This window comes from Theropithecus gelada, chromosome 16, assembly GCF_003255815.1.
Source record: "Theropithecus gelada isolate Dixy chromosome 16, Tgel_1.0, whole genome shotgun sequence".
NCBI classification, from domain to species: domain Eukaryota; kingdom Metazoa; phylum Chordata; class Mammalia; order Primates; family Cercopithecidae; genus Theropithecus; species Theropithecus gelada.
In genome coordinates this window covers 9,662,214-9,683,911 of record NC_037684.1, presented here as the reverse complement: position 1 = coordinate 9,683,911, position 21,698 = coordinate 9,662,214, and the positions used below count along the sequence as shown (strand labels likewise).

Here is a 21,698-nt window from a genome sequence, read left to right as displayed (position 1 = left end):
CATTTAGTATCAACTTACCTTCCTTACTTTAAATGGTGCCTGTATTCCCTTCTCCATAATATGTGTGTTCTCTCTCCCAGAAATGTCCATCCAACTATTTTCCTTGCTTTTAACCTGTCAACTAACAAGGCTAGGAGTTTGTGACCTATATATAACATGGCCTGATGCCCAAAATGCTGAGACAGGATTCTCAAAAAGCTTGAATCTGGTGAATTTAAGCAGAGTAATGTCAGGAAAGAGGAACTAAAGGTATTCTTTAGGATGTACTAGAGCATGGGTGGGTGTGGTGGTTCAGGCCTGTAATTCCAGCACTTTGGGAGGCTGAGGCAGGCGGACCACTTGAGGTCAGGAGTTCCATATCAGCCTGGCCAACATGGGGAAACCCTGTCTCTACCAAAAATACAAAAATTAGCTGGGCGTGGAGGCGCGCAGTTGTAGTCCCAGCTACTTAGGAGGCTGAGGCGGGAGAATAGCTTGAACTTGGGAGGTGGAGGCTGCAGTGAGCTGAGATAGCGCCACTGCACTCCAGCCTGGGTGACAAAGCAAGACTGTCAAAAAAAAAAAAAAAGAAGGCCGGGTGTGGTGGCTCACGCCTGTTATCCCAGCACTTTGGGGGGCCGAGGCAGGCGGATCACGAGGTCAGGAGGCTGAGACCATCCTGGCCAACATGGTGAAACCCTGTCTCTACTAAAATACAAAAAAGTAGCCAGGTGTGGTACCACGCACCTGTAGTTCCAGCTACACAGGAGGCTGAGGTAGGAGAATTGTTTGAACCCAGGAGGTGAGGCTGCAGTGAGCCGAGATCGTGTCACTGCACTCCAGCCTGGTGACAGAGCAAGACTCTGTCTCAACAAACAACAACAACAAGGGATGTACTAGAGCACTACTTTCAAAGATTTATGCCAGCTGTGGGCTTCTGGGAAAGAGGTATTTTCTAACTCATCTGGTACTTGGCGGATAAGAGAGGAGAACTCTTATTTCAAATAAGGGCACAAAGAAGACCTTGAGACAGCGCTAGGCTCTGTAAAGAACATTTAGAAGTGAAAACTGGGGCCAGGTGTGGTGGCTCATGCCTGTAATCCCAGCACTTTGGGAGGCTGAGGCAGGCAGATCACCTGAGGTTAGGAGTTCGAGACTAACCTGGCCAATATGGTAAAACCCTGTCTCTACCAAAAATGCAAAAAATGCAAAAAAAAAAAAAATATATATATATATATATATATTAGCTGGGCGTGGTGGCGAGTACCTGTAATCCCAGCTACTTGGGAGGCTGAGGCGGGAGAACCACTTGAACCCAGGAGGCAGAGGTTGCAGTGAGCCGAGATTGTGCCACTGCACTCTGGCCTGGGTGACAAGACTGAAACTGTCTCAAAAAAAAAAAAAAAAAAAAAGTGAAAACTGGGGTGATGGGGGTAGGCTAATGGTGGGTCATGTAAAGGTCTCATGTGAAATGCAAGTGATTATCTTTGACTATAAAGTAGTATCCCCATTCTCTAGAGGATACTATTAGTGGTTCTTAACTGACGACCTATATCAGAATCATCTGGAAAGGTTTTTCAAAACAGATGCCAGGCCCTACCCTACATGAAATAATTATAATCTCTGAATCTGGGACCTGGCATAAATATATGTGAAAAAGTTCCCAGGAAGATCAACCGGATAAGCAATTAATTTAGAACATTGTTATCTAAGAAGTCTGAATGGGTTTGTAAACATCTTGTTCTTCCAAAAGAATCCTTATGCCAACAGGAGCCCTTTAACAATGGAAAGGACACGATAAGGTAAGCGGTGCTAAACTGTTCTGCACTGTAGACCCTTTGGACAAACAGAGGAAAGCCACTGACTCTCTTGCTGAAAAATGTACACACAACATTTTGCCATAGAATTTCAGGAGTTTCGGGACACCCTGAGACTTCTACTGGGACTTCTACTGTAGAACAATTTTCTGAGGAGCTAGGATACCCATACATCAGAAGCAGCAGATACAGAGGTTCAGAGCATGGACTTGGGAGCCAGAACACCTGATTTCAAATTCTGACTCTGACAGTTTCCTGTCTGTAAAATGTAGATCACAAAGTACTGAATTCATGGGGTTGTTATGAGGATAATGAGTTAATATTTGCAAAGCACAGTGAACAGCCTTGACTCATAAGTACTGTAGTGTCTGTTCAAAAAAGAAAAATTCGGCTGGGTGCAGTGGCTCATGCCTGTAATCCCAGTAGGCGTGAGCCACCATGTGAGCTTTGGGAAGCTGGGGCAGGCGGATTACCTGAGGTCAGGAGTTTGAGACCGGCCTGGCCAACATGGCAAAATCCCATCTCTACTAAAAGTACAAAAATTAGCTAGGCATGGGGGCATGTGCCTGTAGTCCCAGCTACTCAGGAGGATGAAGTGGGAGAATCAGTTGAACCCAGGAGGCAGAGGCTGCAGTGAGCCGAGATTGTGCCACTGCACTCCAGCCTGGGCAACAGAACAAGGCTCCATCTCAAAAAAAAAAAAAAAAAAATTCACTCTGCTTTCACCATCTCCTGTTTTACCTCTTTTACTCAGAATCCTAATTAAGGATAACCACATTAGACTTATCTGAAATCTTACACATGCTCAGATGTAGTACCACTATCACGTTAAAAAAGAGATTAGAAGAAATTTTTAAAAAGGCTTATCGGCAAATTGTTAGCTTAATGGTTCCTTTTGCTACTGCCTTGGTAAATTATCATCTCTTTACAGGATCAACTACACAGGTCATTCATTGGGGAAAGCAGTTCATCTCTTTTACATTAGCTTTTCAAAATCTGTATTTTGCAGCTCTCAAATTTTCCCTCTAGGCTAGAACTGGGTTCATTTCAAGAATATAGGCTTCCCCAGATCTGACTCCTGCCTACCTCTCCAGCCTATTTCCTTAACTACAAATACATCAAAATTACTTCTTATTCCCCAAATACTGGAAGTCACAGCTTTGTACCTTTTTTATATGTTGTTCTTCCTTTTTTTTTTTTTTTGAGACGGAGTCTGGCTCTGTCACCCAAGCTGAAGTACAATGGTGCGATCTTGGGTCACTGCAACCTCTGCCTCCCAGGTTCAAGCGATTCTCCTGCCTCCTGAGTAGCTGGGATTACAGGCGTGTGCCACCACGCCTGGCTAATTTTTGTATTTTTAGTAGAGACGGTGTTTCACCATTTTGGTCAGGCTGGTCTCGAACTCCTGACCCCGTGATCTGCCCACCGCAGCCTCCCAAAGTGCTGGGATTACAGGTGTGAGCCATCACACCCAGCCTATATGTTGTTCTTTCTGCTTAATAGTGTCTTCTGCTTAAGCTTAGTACTGTCTGGAAAATACTTATTTTACCTTAAGGTTCAGTTCAAGATTAACACTTCCCAGAAAGCTCTAACCCCTCCCCACAGCACCCAACGCATTCAATTCTATGATAGCATATAATAACGGCTTACTTCCGGCTCACCTATAATACAGTGAGCTCCTCGAATGCAGGGTCTGTCTCTCATCTTCGCTAGCATATTGACTACCTCAATAAATATTTGTTGCATGAAAATAAGGGGAAGATGTTCAACAAATAAAAATGAAACACTGTGTTTTTCAACATTGTTTCTACCTCAACATCATTCATATACATAACAGAATCCCATCAGTAACATCTCTCATTAGGCACACTGATTCTCAATGAGGCAGGAATGGGGGGACGGGATGATGTATGGGTTCTTCTGGTTTCAAATCACTGAGCTAAATAATATGTACATGCTAAGAAAGGATAAAATAGGTAGTGGATCACAATCCAAAGAATGCTAGGTTCTCCAAGGATATGCCAATCATATTTTGGGTGTCAAAAAAGAACCAAGGGAAAAACACAGTACGAAGTCAGTTTAATTCCAATCCTGATGCTGACTGCTCTTAAATATAACTAAATCAGCCTTAAAGAGCATGATATTGTTGTTGGAGGGAGAGAGGAAAAGAGAACGACAGTTTCTTGTTTTCTTATTTAAAAATTCACTATCCCAACAGGTATAGAGAGTAGGAAGATAGAATCCAGACAAGTTTCTAAACTATTTTCCAAAAGCTATAACATCATGCCTAGATTGCCTGAGGGAAATCAATGATCACATATATATCCAACTGCCTACTTAATATCTTCACTTGGATAATAGGTTGCTCAAAAGGAATATGTCTAAAACCAAACTTTTTTTTTTTTTAAATTAACTTTTATTTCAAGTTCAGGGGTACATGTGCAGGCTTGTTATACAGGTAAACTTGTGTCATCAAAGTTTGTTGTACAGCTTATTTTATCACCCAGCTATTAAGCGTAGTACCCATTAGTTATTTTTCCTGATCCTCTCCCTCCTCCCACCCTCCACCCTCTAGCAGACCCCAGTGTGTGTTGTTCCCCTCTTTGCGTCCATTTGTTCTCGTCATTTAGCTCCCACTTATAAGTCAGAACATGTGGTATTCGGTTTTATGTTACTGTGTTAGTTTGCTAAGGATAATAGCCTCCAGCTCCATCCATGCTCCTGCAAAGGACATGATCTCATTCTTTTTTATGGGTGCATAGTATTCCATGGCATATATGTACCACATTTTCTTTATCCAGTCTATCACTGATGCGCATTTAGGTTGATGCCATGTCTTTGCTATTGTGAACAGTGCTGCAATGAACATATGTGTGCATGTGTCTTTATGATAGAATTATTTGTATTCTTTTGGGTATGTATCCAGTAATGGGATTGCTGGGTCGAGTGGTATTTCCATTTTTAGGTCTTACCTTTTTTTTTTTTTTTTTTGAGACAGAGTCTTGCTCTGTCACCCAGGCTGGAGTGCAGTGGCGGGATCTTGGCTCACTGCAAGCTCCGCCTCCCAGGTTCACGCCATTCTCCTGTCTCAGCCTCCGGAGGAGCTGGGACTACAGGCGCCGGCCAGCACGCCCGGCTAATTTTTTGTATTTTTAGTAGAGACGGGGTTTCACCGTGTTAGCCAGGATGGTCTCGATCTCCTGACCTCATGATCCGCCCGGCTCGGCCTCCCAAAGTGCTGGGATTACAGGCGTGAACCACCACGCCCGGCCCATTTTTAGGTATTTGAGGAATCACCACACTGTCTTCCACAAGGGTTGAATTAATTTACACTCACACCAATAGTGTATAAGCCTTGTGTTTTTCTCTACAACCTCACCAGCATTTTTTTTTTTTTCATTTTTTTAGTAATAGCTATTCCAACTGGTGTGAGATAGTATCTCATTGTGGTAAAACCAAACTCTTAATCTCCCCTCCCCACCTCCAAGTACAACCTCCTGCTGTCTTTCCAAACTCAGTAACTACTATGGGATTCTGCAACGCCTTTAACAGTCTCTCTGCCTCTCCACTAGTTTTCCAGCCACATCCCCCTATACCTTCCCTTCACAGCACCTAGCTTCCCCGGTATATGCTCAACATAGCAGCCAGAGTAGCTTAAAATGTAGGTCAGCTCACAAATACTTCTCTGCTCAAACCTTTCCATCTCACTCAGAATAAAAACCAAAGTTACAATTGCCTATAATCCAACTCCTCCAACCTCTCTGAGGTCGTGTTAATACTCTCCTCCTTGCTAGCTCTACTCCAGCTGCAGGAGCCTGTTGTGCCTTCCTTGCACATAGCAGGTACATTCCTACTTCATGGCTTTTTGCATTTGCTGTTTCTTCTGTCTACAATGTTCTTCTTCCAGAAATCCACGATTCTTTCCCTGTCTCCTTTGAGTCTTTGCTTTAACCAAATATTATCTTTTCAGATAGGCCTTCCATGACCAACATATTTTTGTAAAACTGTACCACCCAACCTCCAACTCCAGTACTTCTTTTATATTTTTCCACTGTCCCCCCTACCATCTGATATACTATGTATTGTACTGATTTGCTGGTTTATTGCCTGTCCCCATGCCACATAACCCACTTGTGGTAGAATATAAATTCCATGAGGGAAATAATTCCTATCTTCCATTTGCCACAATATTCTCAGTTTTTAGAATAGTGACTGGCACAGAATATGTGCTGAATAACAGTTGTAAAATAAACTGTACAAAGTTTCTGACCTCACTTGGGTTTACACAATAATGAACTTAAAAGTTCTATGGGGCTTGGTGCAGTGGCTCGCTCCTGTAATCCCAGCACTATGGGAGGCCAAAGGGGAAGGGAGGATCACTTAAGGTCAGGAATTTGAGACAAGCTTGGGCAACCAGAGTGAGACCTTGTCTCTACCAAAACAAAACAAAAAGCCGAGTGCAGTGGCATGAGCCTTTGGTCCCAGTTATTCAGGAGACTGAAGCAGCAGGATAAGAGGATAGGAGGATAGGAGTCCAGGAGTTCAAGGTTACAATGAGCTACAACTGCACCACTGTACTCCAGCCTGGGCAACAGAGTGAGATCCTATCTCACAAACAAACAAACAAACAAACAAACAAACAAAGTCCCAAAAGCACAGTATTTCTCACATTTTTCTAGTGTATTTCCCTTAACAGAAGAGGAAAGAATGGACACATCTGGGAAGGAGGCAGGGGGATGGGTCAAGAATAGTGGTATAATATGAAGTAGACTATCATAAGAACAAATCTCTTTGAAGTTCCATGCTAAATTCCATAATGTACCCATATATGTTTGAATATGTGTTTTTCCCTTTAACTTTGAGTAAAACTGATGCTCTAGGAAAATGTGCTATTGTGTATTCTTTAGCTTCCATAAAGAATACACATGGTATTTGGTGGGTCACAACCAACTGGTAGTCCTTAAAATTAACTAAGTGGGTTGAAACTGGCATTAAAAAAATAAAATGAAAAATATCACAGTCCATCTCATGAAGAGTAAGTAATGTTTCCTGAAACTGTTCAGTTTTATGTATTGTATGTGTGTATACACTATGTAAAATACATTTCTTACTGTAAGTGGCAGTCAAAAAAGTATAAAAGCCACAATATACACACACCAAAGTAAACAGTGAGAAAGGGTTCAGTGAGTAAAGGAACAGAATGCACACCTCAGCTTCTGCTTTGAGAATGCCCAAAGCAGACCACAGATGGTACCAAGATTACCTAATCCTCTGTTCCTTTGGTATGTCATGTGCAACATGTGACCATAACAATATTAACGTGCTTCTTACGGACATCAATAGGAAAGCAAACAGAAATTATAAGGCACTTTGAAAACATAAAAGTGGGCTATAAATGCTTCATAATAACAGTGATTGTTTAAAGTTACTTTAAGTGGCTGCTGAGGAAAGAGCAACCTGTCAGCTTCAGCCTGTAACCAGCTATTAGTTTCTTTCCATAGTATAGGAAGCCTGCTGCAGGAGCTACAATCTCTTTATGGTGGGACAGCTGGAGATGAACAGGCTAAATTAATATTCTAACCTTATACCAATATACTCAAAAGTACTATAAAAAGGTACAACATGAACTCAGTCTGAACTCTGGCAAATTAGGCCTCTTACCCCACCTCTCACCACAGGTAACCAAAGGAGGCACTGCCACGAGGAAAACCAAGAGAAGTAGTGCAGGGCTCGCCTTTGAGATTGTATCATCTACTCTTCCATAACGTCACTTGTGACCTTTCCTCGTTTCTGAAGAACTTTTTTTTTCTTTTATTCCTCTTCTCCATTTAGCTTTTGGAAAGATTATTTGCAGGCTGGTCCAAGCTAGGACCAGGGAGTGACGTCAACCATCTCCACTTCTCTGAGCAATGATGATTCAGATGTGTTTTAAGTACCACACAACCTAGTCAACAGATCCTAGGGGAATGGCTCTGAGTGACAGGTTTTTAATGGTACTTACTCCAACAGTGTGATATATATCATCTGAGACTCAAGCAGAAGTGGCCCTTTCTGCTAGGTGCTAGAGTTAAACTGACGGGTAGTTCTGCATTTCTCATCAACACCAAAATACATCTACCATCTTAAGTTTATTTTATCTTTTTTAATTTCTTTTTTGATACAGGGTCTTGCTCTGTCACCCAGGCTGGACGGTGGAGGCATGATCACAGCTCACTGCAGCCTTGACCTCCTGGGCTCAAGTGATCCTCCCATCTCAGCCTCATGAGTAGCTGAAACTACACATGTGTGCCACCATGCTTGGCTAACTTTGTTGTTTTTCTAGACATTAGTCTATATACTAGACTAGACTAGACATACTAGTCTTACTATGTTGCCCAGGCTACTCTCAAACTCCTGGACCCAAGCAATCCTCCCATCCTGACCTCCCAAAGTGCTGGGATTACACAGGAATGAGCCACTGTGCTTGGTGATCCAAAGTTTAAATAGCATTTCAAACTCTATTGACCAATAAATTATCTGGGAATTCTCAGAGACCCTGACAAAACAGAAAGGTCTATCTATGATATTAGACAATATCTGATAGAGTTAAAAACATAGCAGAAAGAGTCATGAAATGTCGAATGACTTTCCTTCCAGTACTAATTCCATTTTAAACTGAACAGCATCTTTAGTTCACTTCCAAGGCTAAGATTCAAACAAGAACTCTCTTCCCATATTCTTTCTTAGTCCACCCAATAGATCAGGTGGATTATATGATAGCTGAGGAGGCCTCAAATGGTACCAAACTGCTGTTCATCCTGAGTATAAAGCCATATTGATTTATTCTCAGGAGACATTAGGACGTTGTTCGTTAAGAGTATGTGGACAGTGGAATCCTTTACAGGGAAAATTTGACAGATTAGGCAATGGTTCCATGTCCCTAATATGCACTTCAGCGTCTGAAATTTTCATATGTAAACAGTTCTCAGAACCAGAAATGAAAGCTTTGAACAGAGCCTCCAGATGATCTCTAAAATTGTAAATCCTCCAGTAGCACATATAATTATTGGACTTTAAAAAGGCAATGAGCTCCTAAAAGCCAATCTCTCTTAGTAAGCCTTGATTCGAAAGGAAGCCAACAGAAACCAAAAGACACTGAAACTGAAATACTATGACTTCTCCTGTAGTCCCCATTCTGCTATGAGATCTGCTTAATCTCAATCTCAAAAAACTCTCAAATAATTTAGACCATGAATTAGAAATGTCCGCAAATTGCTTTTCCCAGGCAGCTGCCGAAGATGGCGAAGGTGCAGGTTCTGGTGCTTGATGGTGGAGGCCATCTCCTGGGCCGCCTGGCGGCCATCGTGGCTAAACAGGTACTGCGGGGCTGGAAGGTGGTGGTCGTACGCTGCGAAGGCATCAACATTTCTGGCAATTTCTACAGAAACAAGTTGAAGTACCTGGCTTTCCTCTGCAAACGGATGAACACCAACCCTTCCCGAGGCCCCTACCACTTCCGGGCGCCCAGTAGCATCTTCTGGCGGACAGCGCCAGGCATGCTACCCCACAAGACCAAGCAAGGCCAGGCAGCCCTGGACCGCCTCAAGGTATTTGACTGCATCCCACCGCCCTACAACAAGAAAAAGCGGATGGTGGTTCCTGCTGCCCTCAAGGTCGTGCGTCTGTTTGCCTACAAGAAAGTTTGCCTATCTGGGGCGCTTGGCTCACGAGGTTGGCTGGAAGTACCAGGCAGTGACAGCCACCCTGGAGGAGAAGAGGAAAGAGAAAGCCAAGATCCCGTACCGGAAGAAGAAACAGCTCATGAGGCTACGGAAACAGGCCGAGAAGAACGTGGAGAAGAAAACTGACAAATACACAGAGGTCCTCAAGACCCATGGACTCCTGGTCTGAGCCCAATAAAGACTGTTAATTCCAAAAAAAAAAAAAAAGAAGAAGAAAAGAAATGTCAGCAAATTAAATCTCCAGAACACTAAAGATTAGATAAAGATTGTAAAGTGGTATGAATAGACATTGCTTTAAAAGACTTTGGATTACACTGTCAAAATCACCATTGGAACAGGAGAAAATTAGAATGACGAACCTTTAGGACTGTCAAATGGGAGAAGTCCAAAGCACAGCAAGGTCAGAACTACTTAAATCAAATTTTGTTAACTATTTTGCAACTGAAATAGATTCTCAAGTACTGCTTTAAAAGAGAATCCCCTGCCCCGCCCCTGCAAAGCCATTTGGAAAAAGGGTGAGTAGGTCACAATTTTCATGAAAGACTACCTTTGTGGAGGGTAGAAAAAGTAGCCCACCCATAGCCATCACTATAGCCATCTAAACTGTGGAGGCCAGGCATGGCTCACACCTATCTGTGATCCCAGCAATTTGGGAGGCCGAGGTAGGAAGATTGCTTGAGCCCAGGAGTTTGAGACCAGCCTGGGCAACATGGTGAGATTTCAACTTTACAAAAATAAAAATAAAAAATTAGCCAGGCGTGGTGGTGGACACCTACAGTCCCAGCTACTGGTCAGGTTGAGGTGAGACAATAACTTGAGTCTGGGAGGTCGAGGCTGCAGTAAGCTGTGATCGCGCCACTGCACTCCTGCCTGGGAGACAATGTGAGAACGCTGTCCCCACCTTGCCCCCACCAAAAAAAAGAAAAGAAAAGAAAGGTAAAGAAAACTAGGGAAGGTCAGGCTAAATTCACACCCTCAAAGCTGCAACACAAACTCCAGTGCAGATGGGTGGTTCATTTTTTAAGTCTCATTAAGTGAGACTTTAAAAAATTCATTTCCAAAGTTGAATTTCAGTTTATGGGTCTCAGTCTTTTCACTCCTTATCTCTCAATTTCTAAATAATCACGCCAATTTCCCACCAAAGTAAGCTTTCTAATAGCAAGTAAAGAAAAATCGGAAATTGAAAAGTACTAGACCCTTTTTAAAAAACCTTTTTTTTTCTGTTTAAAGGCAAAAGACTGTTTTGAGTATCTGAAAAAATTGTTTTCTTAAAAGCAAAGAGAAATAATGAATACCTATTGCCAAAAGACAACTTTTTTTGCCTTAGCTTTTGAGACGGAGTCTTGCTCTGTCACCCAGGCTGGAGTGCAGTGGTGCGATCTCGGCTCACTGCAGCCTCTGCCTCCCCGGTTCGTGTGATTTTCCTGCTCAGCCTCCTGAGTAGCTGGGACTACAGGCTCATGCCACTATGCCCGGCTAATTTTTGTATTTTTGGTAGAGATGGGGTTTCACCATGTTGGCCAGGCTGGTCTTGAACTCCTGACCTCAAGTGATCTGCCGCCCCAGCCTCCCAAAGTGCTGGGATTACGGGCAGGAGCCACCGCGCCTGGCAGGCCCTTGCTTTTAAAGTTTGCCTCCTTACACCTTTGTGTTTATCAGGATTATGAAAAAGACAGGCTTTTCTGTTTTCACAGTAAAAAGGGCTTGCTCAGCGCCATTTCCTATTGGGCATCTAAATGATTTTAGTTTTTCCTGAGGCTCCAAAACACTTGTAAGAGCATCCTTGAACTTCTTCATTTACTGAGTTTGAGCTTCCAAATTTACTCTAGAAATATTAACCAAAATAGTCTAAGGCTCTTTAGGATAATAATTTAATAGTCTCATGGTGGCAATTTGGTTTTAAAGAGACATACAGATATAAGTTAGCAACAGAAAAAATTCCCAAAATGTGAGCACAGTTAACTTGTGCTATGTTCCTAATCATCTCCAATTTTGAAAATAGGGTCCATTAATGTGCTGTGATCTTGCCTTTCCTAATATCAAGGAAGCAACAGCTTCTAATATTTGTTCTGCTTTCTTGAGAGAAAATGAATTTGTGATTATAGTCTTCAGATTAAACTTGGGACCAGGACCAGACCTATCCAGATAAAAGGGTATTATATCAGAGTCAGAGGACAGAATGCAAGGCTGCTGAGAAACAACAGGCAGAAGCTGTGTTTAGGGGTAGGTACTCTGTTAAGATGAAGAGATGGCCTTACTTAGTTTGGTTCAAGAACTAGATGAATCTGATGTTGGTTAATACTTTCTTAAATGAAAGCAAAAAGACTCGTTCAACAACAAATATTTATCTAGCACCTACTGTGTGCTAGACTTCATTCCAGGCACTGGGAGACAGAGCAGTGGGGGGAAAAACATAGACAAAAACTGTTGTTCCTTTGGAATTTGCATTCTAGTAGGAGAGGGGCAGGAGGTGATAATAAATAATTCAGTAGTAATTAAAATATAATGAAATGCTATGGGGTAAAAATAAGGGAGATTGGTAGTACTGGGAATGAACGGAGAAAATCTTATTAAAAAGGTACTATTTAGCCAGGCGTGCGGTGGCTCAGGCCTGTAATCCCAGCACTTTGGGAGGCTGAGGTGGGCGGATCACTTGAGGTTAGTTGTTCTAGACCAGCCTGGTCAACATGACGAAACTCCTGTCTCTAATAAAAACATAAAAATTAGCTGGGCATGGTGGCGGGCACCTGTAATCCCAGCTACTCGGGAGGCTGAACCTGGGAGGTGAAGGTTGCAGTGAGCCAAGATGGCACCATTGCACTCTAGCCTGGGCAACAGAGTGAGACTTTAAAAAAAAAAAAAGAATTTATTCCTTCTATCTAACTGTATGTTTGCACCCATTAACCTACTTCTCTTCATTTCCCTCACCCCCCATCCTCTGGTAACTATCATTCTATTCTCTTTTTTGGGTACTACTTTAGTAAAAACCTAAAGGAAGTAAGTAAGCTATACAGATACGGAGATTGGGAGAAGGCACATTCCAGACAAGGACAACAGTCAATTAAAAGGTCATGAGGTGGCAGCATACTGTATTCTAAGATCAGTGAGGAGACCAGAGTGGCTACAGTGAAGGGGAGGAGTAAAAGATGAAATCAATGAGGAAAGGAGTGAGAGAAAGGCATAGCTAGATCACCCAAGGTCTTGGAGACCTTTGGTAAGATTTTGCCTCTTCTGCTTAGAAACTATTAATGCAAATTCTTCCAGGTGGGGAGATGAAAGTTGCTTAATTCTTGCTATACCACTGGCTATACCAGTTATACTCAGGGTTACCTGAGTTTAACAGTAAACTCTACTTAGCAAATAGCTCAAGTTGTCCCTCAGCCCCACCCCACCCCCACTATTAACATAAATAGTATTCAAAGATGAGACAATAGCAACCAAGGGCACATCAGCCAGTACATGCAGCTGTGTAGCTATCATTAAAGGGAAAAGATAAGACTGGTGCCTTTCGGCTTATCTGTTAGGCAGGCTGAAAGGCCTGTGAAATTATTGCTGGCTGTTTGTGGCAACTGAAACTATATAGAGTAATTCTGTTGTAGGCTGCTAGAAGAAGAGAGGATTAGGGGCCAGTAAAAAAGATTGGTCAGTATAGTATCACAGGGGGATTATACATTGGCAGAAAGCAGTCACATATACATTTGCTGTTAAGTTAGGTATCTGAGTATAATAGGTAACCTACCTGAGGGTTACCTGAGTGTAACAGGCCAGTGGTATAGCAAGAATTAAGCAACTTTCATGACTCTGATAGGACCATACCTGTGTCACTGGCAGCTGTGTGCCTCACAGGGAACTCAGGGTCAAGGGAAAATCATGCTAAGATACACTGCATCTGTTCCTACTCCTGGGTAGCTTCCTCATTTAAAAAGTTTTATAAGTTAAATAAAATAAATCAAGAACTTATAGCAAATGTATATGTGACTGCTTTCTGCCAATGTATAACCCCCCTGCGATACTATACTGATCAACCCAGTTACTCTTCAGAAATCTTACTGGCCCCTAATCCTCTCCTCTTCTAACAGCCTACAACAGAATTACTCTAAATAGTTTCAGTTGCCAGAAATAGTCAGCAATAATTTCATAGGCCTTTCAGCCTGCCTGACAGACAAGCCGAAAGGGACCAGTCTTTCTTTTTCCCTTTCATGATAGCTACACAGCTACATGTACTGGCTGATATGCCCTTGGTTGCTGCTGTCTCATCTTCAAACATTGTTTATGTTAATAATCAGGGGTGGAGAGAGGGGGGTGGAGGGACAACTTGAGCTATTATTTGCTATGTAGGCTTACTGGGTTTTGTTTTTGGTTTTGAGATGAAGTCTTGCTCTGTTTCCCAGGCTGGAGTGCAATAGCACAATCTGGGTCACTGCAACCTCTGCCTCCTGGGTTCAAGCGATTCTCCTGTCTCAGCCTCCTGAGTAGCTGGAATTACAGGCGTGCACCACCATGCCCAGCTAACTTTTTTGTATTTTTGTAGAGACAGGGTTTTGCCATGTTGGCCAGGCTGGTCTCGAACTCCTGACCTCAAGTGATCCACCTGCTTCGACCTCTCAAACTGCTGGCATTACAGGCGTGACTGTTAAACTTTAAAAATGCATTTAGGCTGGGTGCGGTGGCTCACACCTGTAATTCCAGCACTTTGGGAAGCCAAGGCAGGTGGATGGCTTGAGCCCAGGAGTTCAAGACCAGCCTGGGAAACATAGCCAGACCTCAAGTCTACAAAAAGTTAAAAAAAAAAAAAAAAAAAAAAAAAAAATCACCTAGGTGTGGTGGCATGCACCTGTATTCCCAGCTACTTGGGAGGCTGAGGTGGGAGGATCACTTGAGTCCAGCAGGTTGAAGATGCAGTGAGCTGTATCTGTGTCCCTGAACTCCAACTTGGGAAATTGAGCAAGACCCTGACTGAAAAAAAAAACAAACAAAAACATTTAATAATACTGTACTGAATCAAAAAATCCTGAAGGCAAGACTAGAAAACTACCAGTTAAGGTGATTAAAATTCTACTCTAATTTAGTATGTCATAGAAGACCTAGTAGAAATTCAATAAAAGAACAGACTTCAGTAATAATAGGCAGTAATAGGTGTCAATCTAGAATCAAATCTAGGTTCTAGATATTAAGCATACATCCTCAGATTAGTTAGCTGCAAGTCAGAAATCAAATGGGTTCATGGTTGTGCCTATGTTCGGCCTGGTGGACAGTACAACTTTACATGGACAAAAGGAGGACACGTGGCTGTCAAGATGACTGGACAGATGGGCAGGCCACTGAACACACATGCTGTCTCTGGGTAGTTCCACTGGGGAAGCAGGTCATATAGAGGGACATAAATTACTGTCAGGAGCACAGCGGGAGCTATGGAATCGAGAAGTTCTGTGCTTTCCTGTTCTGAGTACTTGCCCTTCAACTCCTTCAGGGGTTCCTGGAAAGGAAGGCTGCTACCAAGTCAAGGATCATCTTTCATTCACACACTTTTCAAAAGTGATTAGATAATATTTTCCTTCAGTCTCCAAACTATAACTGATTCCAACTATATTTACCAGGGTCCCTCCTTCTAAATGGATTTTCTTCTAAAATTAGAACAATAAAACTGACATTATATAAATGTCCTTCCATAAACTTAGGCTTTCCTGAAGTAGAAAAAAAAAAAAGAAAATAAATTCAGACAAAGAGTATGTTTTCATTACAGGCCCACCTGATTGACTTTCAGGCCCTGGGTGCCTTGATTCAGAAACTTAATCTATAAAAATCTCAAAATGGGCCGGGCGCGGTGGCTCAAGCCTGTAATCCCAGCACTTTGGGAGGCCGAGACGGGCAGATCACAAGGTCAGGAGATCGAGACCATCCTGGCTAACACGGCGAAACCCCGTCTCTACTAAAAACACAAAAAATTAGCCGGGCGAGGTGGCGGCCCCTGTGGTCCCAGCTACTCGGGAGGCTGAGGCAGGAGAATAGCGGGAACCCGGGAGGCGGAGCTTGCAGTGAGCTGAGATCTGGCCACTGCACTCCAGCCTGGGCGACAGAGCGAGACTCCGTCTCAAAAAAAAAAAAAAAAAAAAAAAAAAAATCTCAAAATGTAGAACTAGGATCTACAGATAGAACCTAAAGGAAGACATTTTATTTCATATAAACTACTAGGTGTGGTGGCTCATGCCTGTAATCTCAGCACTCTAGGAGGCTGAGGTAGGCAGATCACTTGAGGTCAAGAGTTTGAGACCATCCTGGCCAACATGGTGAAAAAACCTCATCTCTACTAAAAATCCAAAAAATTAGCTGGGCGTGGTGGCGGGCACCTATAATCCCAGCTACTTAGGAGGCTGAGGCAGGAGGATCACTTGAACCTAAGAGGCAGAGGTTGTAGTGAGCAGAGATCACACCATTGTACTCCAGCCTGGGTAACAGAGTGAGACTCTGATTCCCCCCACCCCTGTACCCTCCCCCCTCAAAAAAAGAAAACAAAAATAAAAAAACGCCAAATAAAAAACTGCCTAACAGAGTTTTATGAAGACAGAATGGGTCATATAGGGTGGTAAATCACTGGTGGCATTCATGTACGCACTGATTTTCCCATCACTGCCAATACAGAGTGAATTCCATCAAAAACAGATAGGGTTTGAAATAGACAAAATTAAAGACCATCCCTTCCAACTATGAGATTTTACATTCCTTATGTGTACATGGTCACATGGCTCAAAGCTTTTCTACAGTTTTATTCAAATATGTATGGACCTTAATACTACAAAGCCTATGCATAACCCCTTCATTAAAAATTATGAATAATGCACTTTCTTCCCCATCTCATTAAACATCATGCTATAGCAAAATGTAAGAGAGTAAACATGAATGAGAGCAGGGTATGGCTCTCAAATTCAATCCAGCTGAGGAAAAATCTGAGTGAGTTCTCTGTATTTCCAACCTATAATCTAGGTTTTTATCAGCCGGGACTAGAAAGAGGTAGCTATTTTACATCCAGAATTCAAAGTCCTCTACTGCATTACAAGGTTAAATCTAAAGACCACAAGGTTAAATCTATTTCTAATCATTTATTAAACTAGAAACATAAAACTGATTCCATTATTCATCATTAACTCCTCGTTTATAATCATGATAAAAAGATGGCTGTGAATTTAACAAATAAAAGCCCACAAATCACTTTTATTACCATTTTAGAACTACTGTGTGAAATTCATTATCCTTTCTCAGGATGTCAGCATGGATTTCTATTACCTGGGTAATCTGACCCAAGTTTGTAATATATTGAATATGAATACTGAATATGAATACTGAATACGAATATATAATATATTGAATTTCTCAGATGAGATTAAAGAATATGTTTATAGTCCTGATGGGACATGAAGAATATGTCAAACTGGAAGTAGCAATCTCAGTAAGTAATCTTCTATTTTATTTTTTGAGAGCACAATGTTTCAATCTTTCATAATTAAGACTCCAGTACCTACATACTGCTTATGGAATATTTTAGGAGGAATATTTTTAGGTCTACAGGGATCATTTGGATAGCAGATCCAACATTGGATCCAACTGTCTGACGTGAGAACCTCTATATAGTTCCCAAAAGATCCACCACTTCAAGGACTCATTGTCTATTCAAGCAGCATCATGGTCCCACAAATGCAATCAGTGTGTGCAGTCCTCAATTGTGGATCTTGGAAGACCAAAGAAGGCTTCAACACTGACTTGTTTGGCTTGCACAACAGTCAAAAAACGTCAGCAAATGCCAAGCTGGTTTGGTTCATTTGATGGAAGCTGCTGAAAAGGTCTTCCGTTTGGAAGCGTCTACCAGTTTTTCTGGTATAATAGCTACAGCTGTGGGCTTTCTGAGTGTGAACGGACATATGCAAGACATGAAATATCAGGGACAAGCACCATCTGCAACTAACTGTCTCACAGGCTGGAACTACATGTAGGAGTAGCAAGGGACAGAATTTCCTCAGAGCCATATACTAGCAAAATTTGGCTGACAATGATCTTAAGACATGAGTAAACAGGATTGTAAGATCATGTCCTTTGCAGCTAGTGTCTTCAACACTTTCTGCCCTAATCAAAGGTTAAATGAACAGACTGATGAATATTGCCTTTAGAAAGATATGCAAAGAAAAAAAAAACAAACAAGAGACATTGTGTCTATTTCTTTTCTCTAATTAATATTCAGCCTCTCATTCAACAATGTTTATGTGAGATTTAAAGGCAATAAAGACAGGGATAACAAAAACTATACATGGGAAAGGGTTAATTCTTTCTCCACAGGTTCACTTCTAAGGTTCCTAATTATAAAGTTGTATAGCAGGACGGAAAGAAAGAAAAATTTTTAAGGTGCTATCAGACCTCTAGGCAGAGACAGTAGATTGAAAAATCACATTTAAGTTTCTTTTCTCTTGGAAAGAGTTCTGCCATAACTAAAGGAAAATAAAAAATTTTCAAGGTATAAATTCATAGAGATAGTAAGAAAAAGATATAACAGCAACAATATCTTGGTACCTGGAAAGCAGATGGATTAGCAATACTACCACAGCATTCTCAAAGGCTTAGGACTGGTAACACCTCTGGAACTATATGGTGGGGAGTGTTAAAAGAGAGAGGATTAAGATGTCAATAAGATTTCTAGATCCCAACCTCGATTCTACACTGCTGGACAGCTCTTAGGTCTCTAGGCTCTCCATAAAACTGAAGATTGATTCTTTTGGAGATGATAAAATAGATGGCACTTAGAAGTAAAAGCCAAACATGGCTGAGGGGTGGTGAATGAAATGAATTAATGCATACTGAATGCTAAGACTCTCCAGCCCTCTTTCCCAACTTAGCTCCCCATGAGGCTGGCAGAAAGCCTTTCTATTCTAGACAGAGACTTAAAGATAACTTTTGAAAGAACTGAGCCAGCCCAGAGAGGAAAATTCAGCAAAAAATCAAATCGAAATCCTAGAATTAAGAAGTACAATATCTGAAATGAAAATGCTCTGGATTAGTTTAACAGAAGGTTGTTGCCTATAGAAGAAAGAAGCAGTGTACTTGAAGACAGATCAATAGGAATTATCCAATCTGAAGAACAGAGAGAAAAAAAGATTAAATTAAAAAAAAGCAGCCTCGGTGATCTGAGGGATGACATTAAGTGGTCTAACACATATGTAACTGGAGTTCTAGAATGAGAGAAGAGACATAATGAAGTAGAAAAAAAATCTGAAGAATGACAAAACATTTCCAAAATTGGGGAAAACTATCAACTTGCAGATCCAAGCTCAGTGAGCTCCAAGCCAGAGAAATACAAGAAAAACACCTACATACATAATAGTCAAACTGCTGAAAACCAAAGGTAAAAGAAATACGGAAGAGGAGGCTACAGATTGGCACTGCCAACAGAACTTTCTAAAGTAAGGTAAATGTTCTACTCCTGCACTACTGTCCCATCTAGTAACCATTAGCCACACATGTATTTGAAATGTGGCTGATGCAATGATGAAACTGAATTTGTTTGATTTAATTTCAATTTACATAGCCACATGTGGCTAGTGGCTATCATATTAAACAGTGTAGCTAAAGAGACTTAAGAGCCTTAAGGGCTATCAACCCACCATAATATGTGCACTTTACTGATTCAAACACAAAGTAATAATAAAACAAAAAAAATTACAATAAAATCTGAACATTGATTTGATATGTGATATTAAGGAATTCTTGCTAATATTTTAAGTTGTGAGAATAGTTATCGTAGTTAAATTTTTTAAAAGAGACCTGTTTTAAAGATACACACCGAGCTACGCATGGTAGCTCATGTCTGTAATCCCACAAGAGAGGATCACCCAACGTCAGGAATCCAAGACCAGCCTGGTTAACATGGTGAAACACTGTCTCTACTAAAAATACAAAAATTAGCCAGGTATGGTGGCATGTACCTGTAATCCCAGCTACTCGGGAGGCCGAAGCAAGAGAATCACTTGAATTAGGGAGGCAGAGGTTGCAGTGAGCTGAGATCACACCACTGCACTCTAGCCTGGGCAGCACAGCGAGACTCCATCTCAAACAAACAAGCAAAAAAAAAACAAGAGCTACTGAAATATTTACAGATTAAGTGATATAAATTTCTGGGATTTGCTTCAAAAGAATAGAGTAGGGTTGTGGGAAGGGGTATAAATGATATTAACCGTGGATAATTATTGAAGCTGGATGATGGGTACACAGAGACTCATTATACTATTCTGCTTATTTCTGTAATGTTAAAAATATTTCATAAAAAAGTTTTTTTTTTTTTTTTTCTTTTTGAGATAAAGGCTCACGGCTCGTTCTGTCACACAGGCTGGAGTGCAGTGGCGTGATCTCAACTCACTGCAACCTCTGCCTCCCTGGCTCAAGCAATTCTCCTGCTTCAGCTTCCCGAGTAGATGGGACTATAGGCGTGTGCCACCATGCCTGGCTAATTTTTGTATTCTTAGTAGAGATGGGGTTTCGTCATGTTGGCCAGGCTGGTCTTGGACTCCTGGCCTTAAGTGATCGCCCTCCTTGGCCTCCCAAAGTGCTGGAGTTACACGTGTGAGCTACTGTGCATGTCCCCATAAACAAGGTTTTAAAAAGTAGAGCAAAAGGAAACAGGGATGGAAAACAGGAGGGGAAAACAGAGTCAGTCCAGGAGAATCAATATCCAAATAGCAAGACTTCTGATAAGAAATAGAGAAAATGAAGGGGAGAGCATCAACAAAGAAGTTAAAGAAAAATTCCTTGACTTGAAGGACATGAGTTTCCAGTTTTAAAGAACCCAATGAGTACCCAGCATGATGGGTGAAAAGACAGTCAGAGTCACAATGAGGCATATCATTGTGAAATGTGAAACACTGAGGACAAAGTACAAGCTTTCATTGAGGAAAAAACAGGGCAAAGGCAAGGATCAAGAATCAGAACGGCTTCTGATTAGGAGGAAAATGATTTCTAACCTAGAATTTTATACAGCAGCTGTCACACAAGTATGAAGACAGACTAAAAGAGATATTTAAAAACGTGTAAAGGCTCAAATCTATGGAATAGTCTACATACCTATTCTCAGGAATCCACTGGAAAATGTGTTTCATCAAAAGAAGGAGTAAACCAAGAAAAGGACACTGTAATAGGAGACCCTGAGTATGAGAGAGCTGATGACGGGAATGAATCCCCAGGGTTAAGATGAAAGGAGGTCCCAGGAAGATAGCTATGTTCCAGGCATTCAAGTAAATCATTCTAGAAGAGACTTTAAGAGAGGGAAACTGATAGTATACTTTGAAGGGTCTGATCTCAATGGAATTTGGGATTAAATTATAGTTAAAAACACCAACAGAAACGAGTATTAACTCCAATTATCTACAAAAAGCTTTGCTGAGGAAAAATCACTTTAATACATGGCTCAGCTTCAAAGAGTATATACAGTCATAATAATGTAAACACTGGGCAGGGTGTGGTGGCTCATACCTGTAATTCCAGCACTTTAGGAAGCTGAGGCAGGAGAATCACTTGAGCCCAGGAATTTCAGACCAGGCTGGGCAACACAGTGAGACCCCATCTCTACATAAAAATAAAAAATCAGCCAGGCGTGGTGGCACACACCTGTAGTCCCAGCTACTTGAGATCCTCCTAAGGCAGGAGGATCGCTTGAGCCTAGGAGTTTCAGGCTGCAATGAGCCATGATTGTACTACTGCCCTTCAGCCCGGGTGACCAAAAAGATTTTATCTCTAAAAAAAAAAAAAGAAGAAAAAAAAAATTGATGTAAACATTGAACACTGATTTAAGTAAATTTTAAGATAGTTCTATCAGAAAAAATGGGAACATGAAAAGTATGCAGATGATGGCAGTGAGTGGAGAGATGTACAGGAATACCTACAACAGAAAAATCCAGCTGGGTGTGGTGGCTCGCACCTGTAATCCCAGCGCTTTGGGAGGTCAAGATGGGAGGATTGCTTGACCCCAGGAATTTGAGACCAGGCTAGGAAACATGGAAAGACCCTGTCTCTACAAAAAATTTAAAAATACACACTTTGGGAGGCTGAGACAGGCAGATCACGAGGTCAGGAGATCAAGACCATCCTGGCTAACATGGTGAAACTCTGTCTCTACTAAAAAAAAAAAAAAAAAAAAAAAAAAAAAAAA

General features: G+C 41.5%; 1 protein-coding gene and 1 pseudogene across 8 annotated transcripts in view; one reads left to right on the top strand and one right to left on the bottom strand.

The window, feature by feature from the left end:
- The window catches only part of AP2B1 (adaptor related protein complex 2 subunit beta 1), a 138,452-nt gene that overhangs the window by 18,539 nt on the left and 98,215 nt on the right, over positions 1-21,698 (bottom strand). The window contains exon 20 of one of the 7 annotated variants that reach the window (XM_025362426.1): positions 19-114. The exons of the other annotated variants lie outside the window; for them this stretch is intronic. Coding sequence (XP_025218211.1) covers positions 19-114 — 96 coding nt within the window. The remainder of the gene's footprint in view (positions 1-18; positions 115-21,698) is intronic. 7 annotated transcript variants of the gene reach the window in all.
- On the top strand, positions 9,074-9,709 carry LOC112609546 (annotated as a pseudogene). The gene has a single exon (XR_003116212.1). The product of XR_003116212.1 is annotated as a 60S ribosomal protein L13a pseudogene (transcript).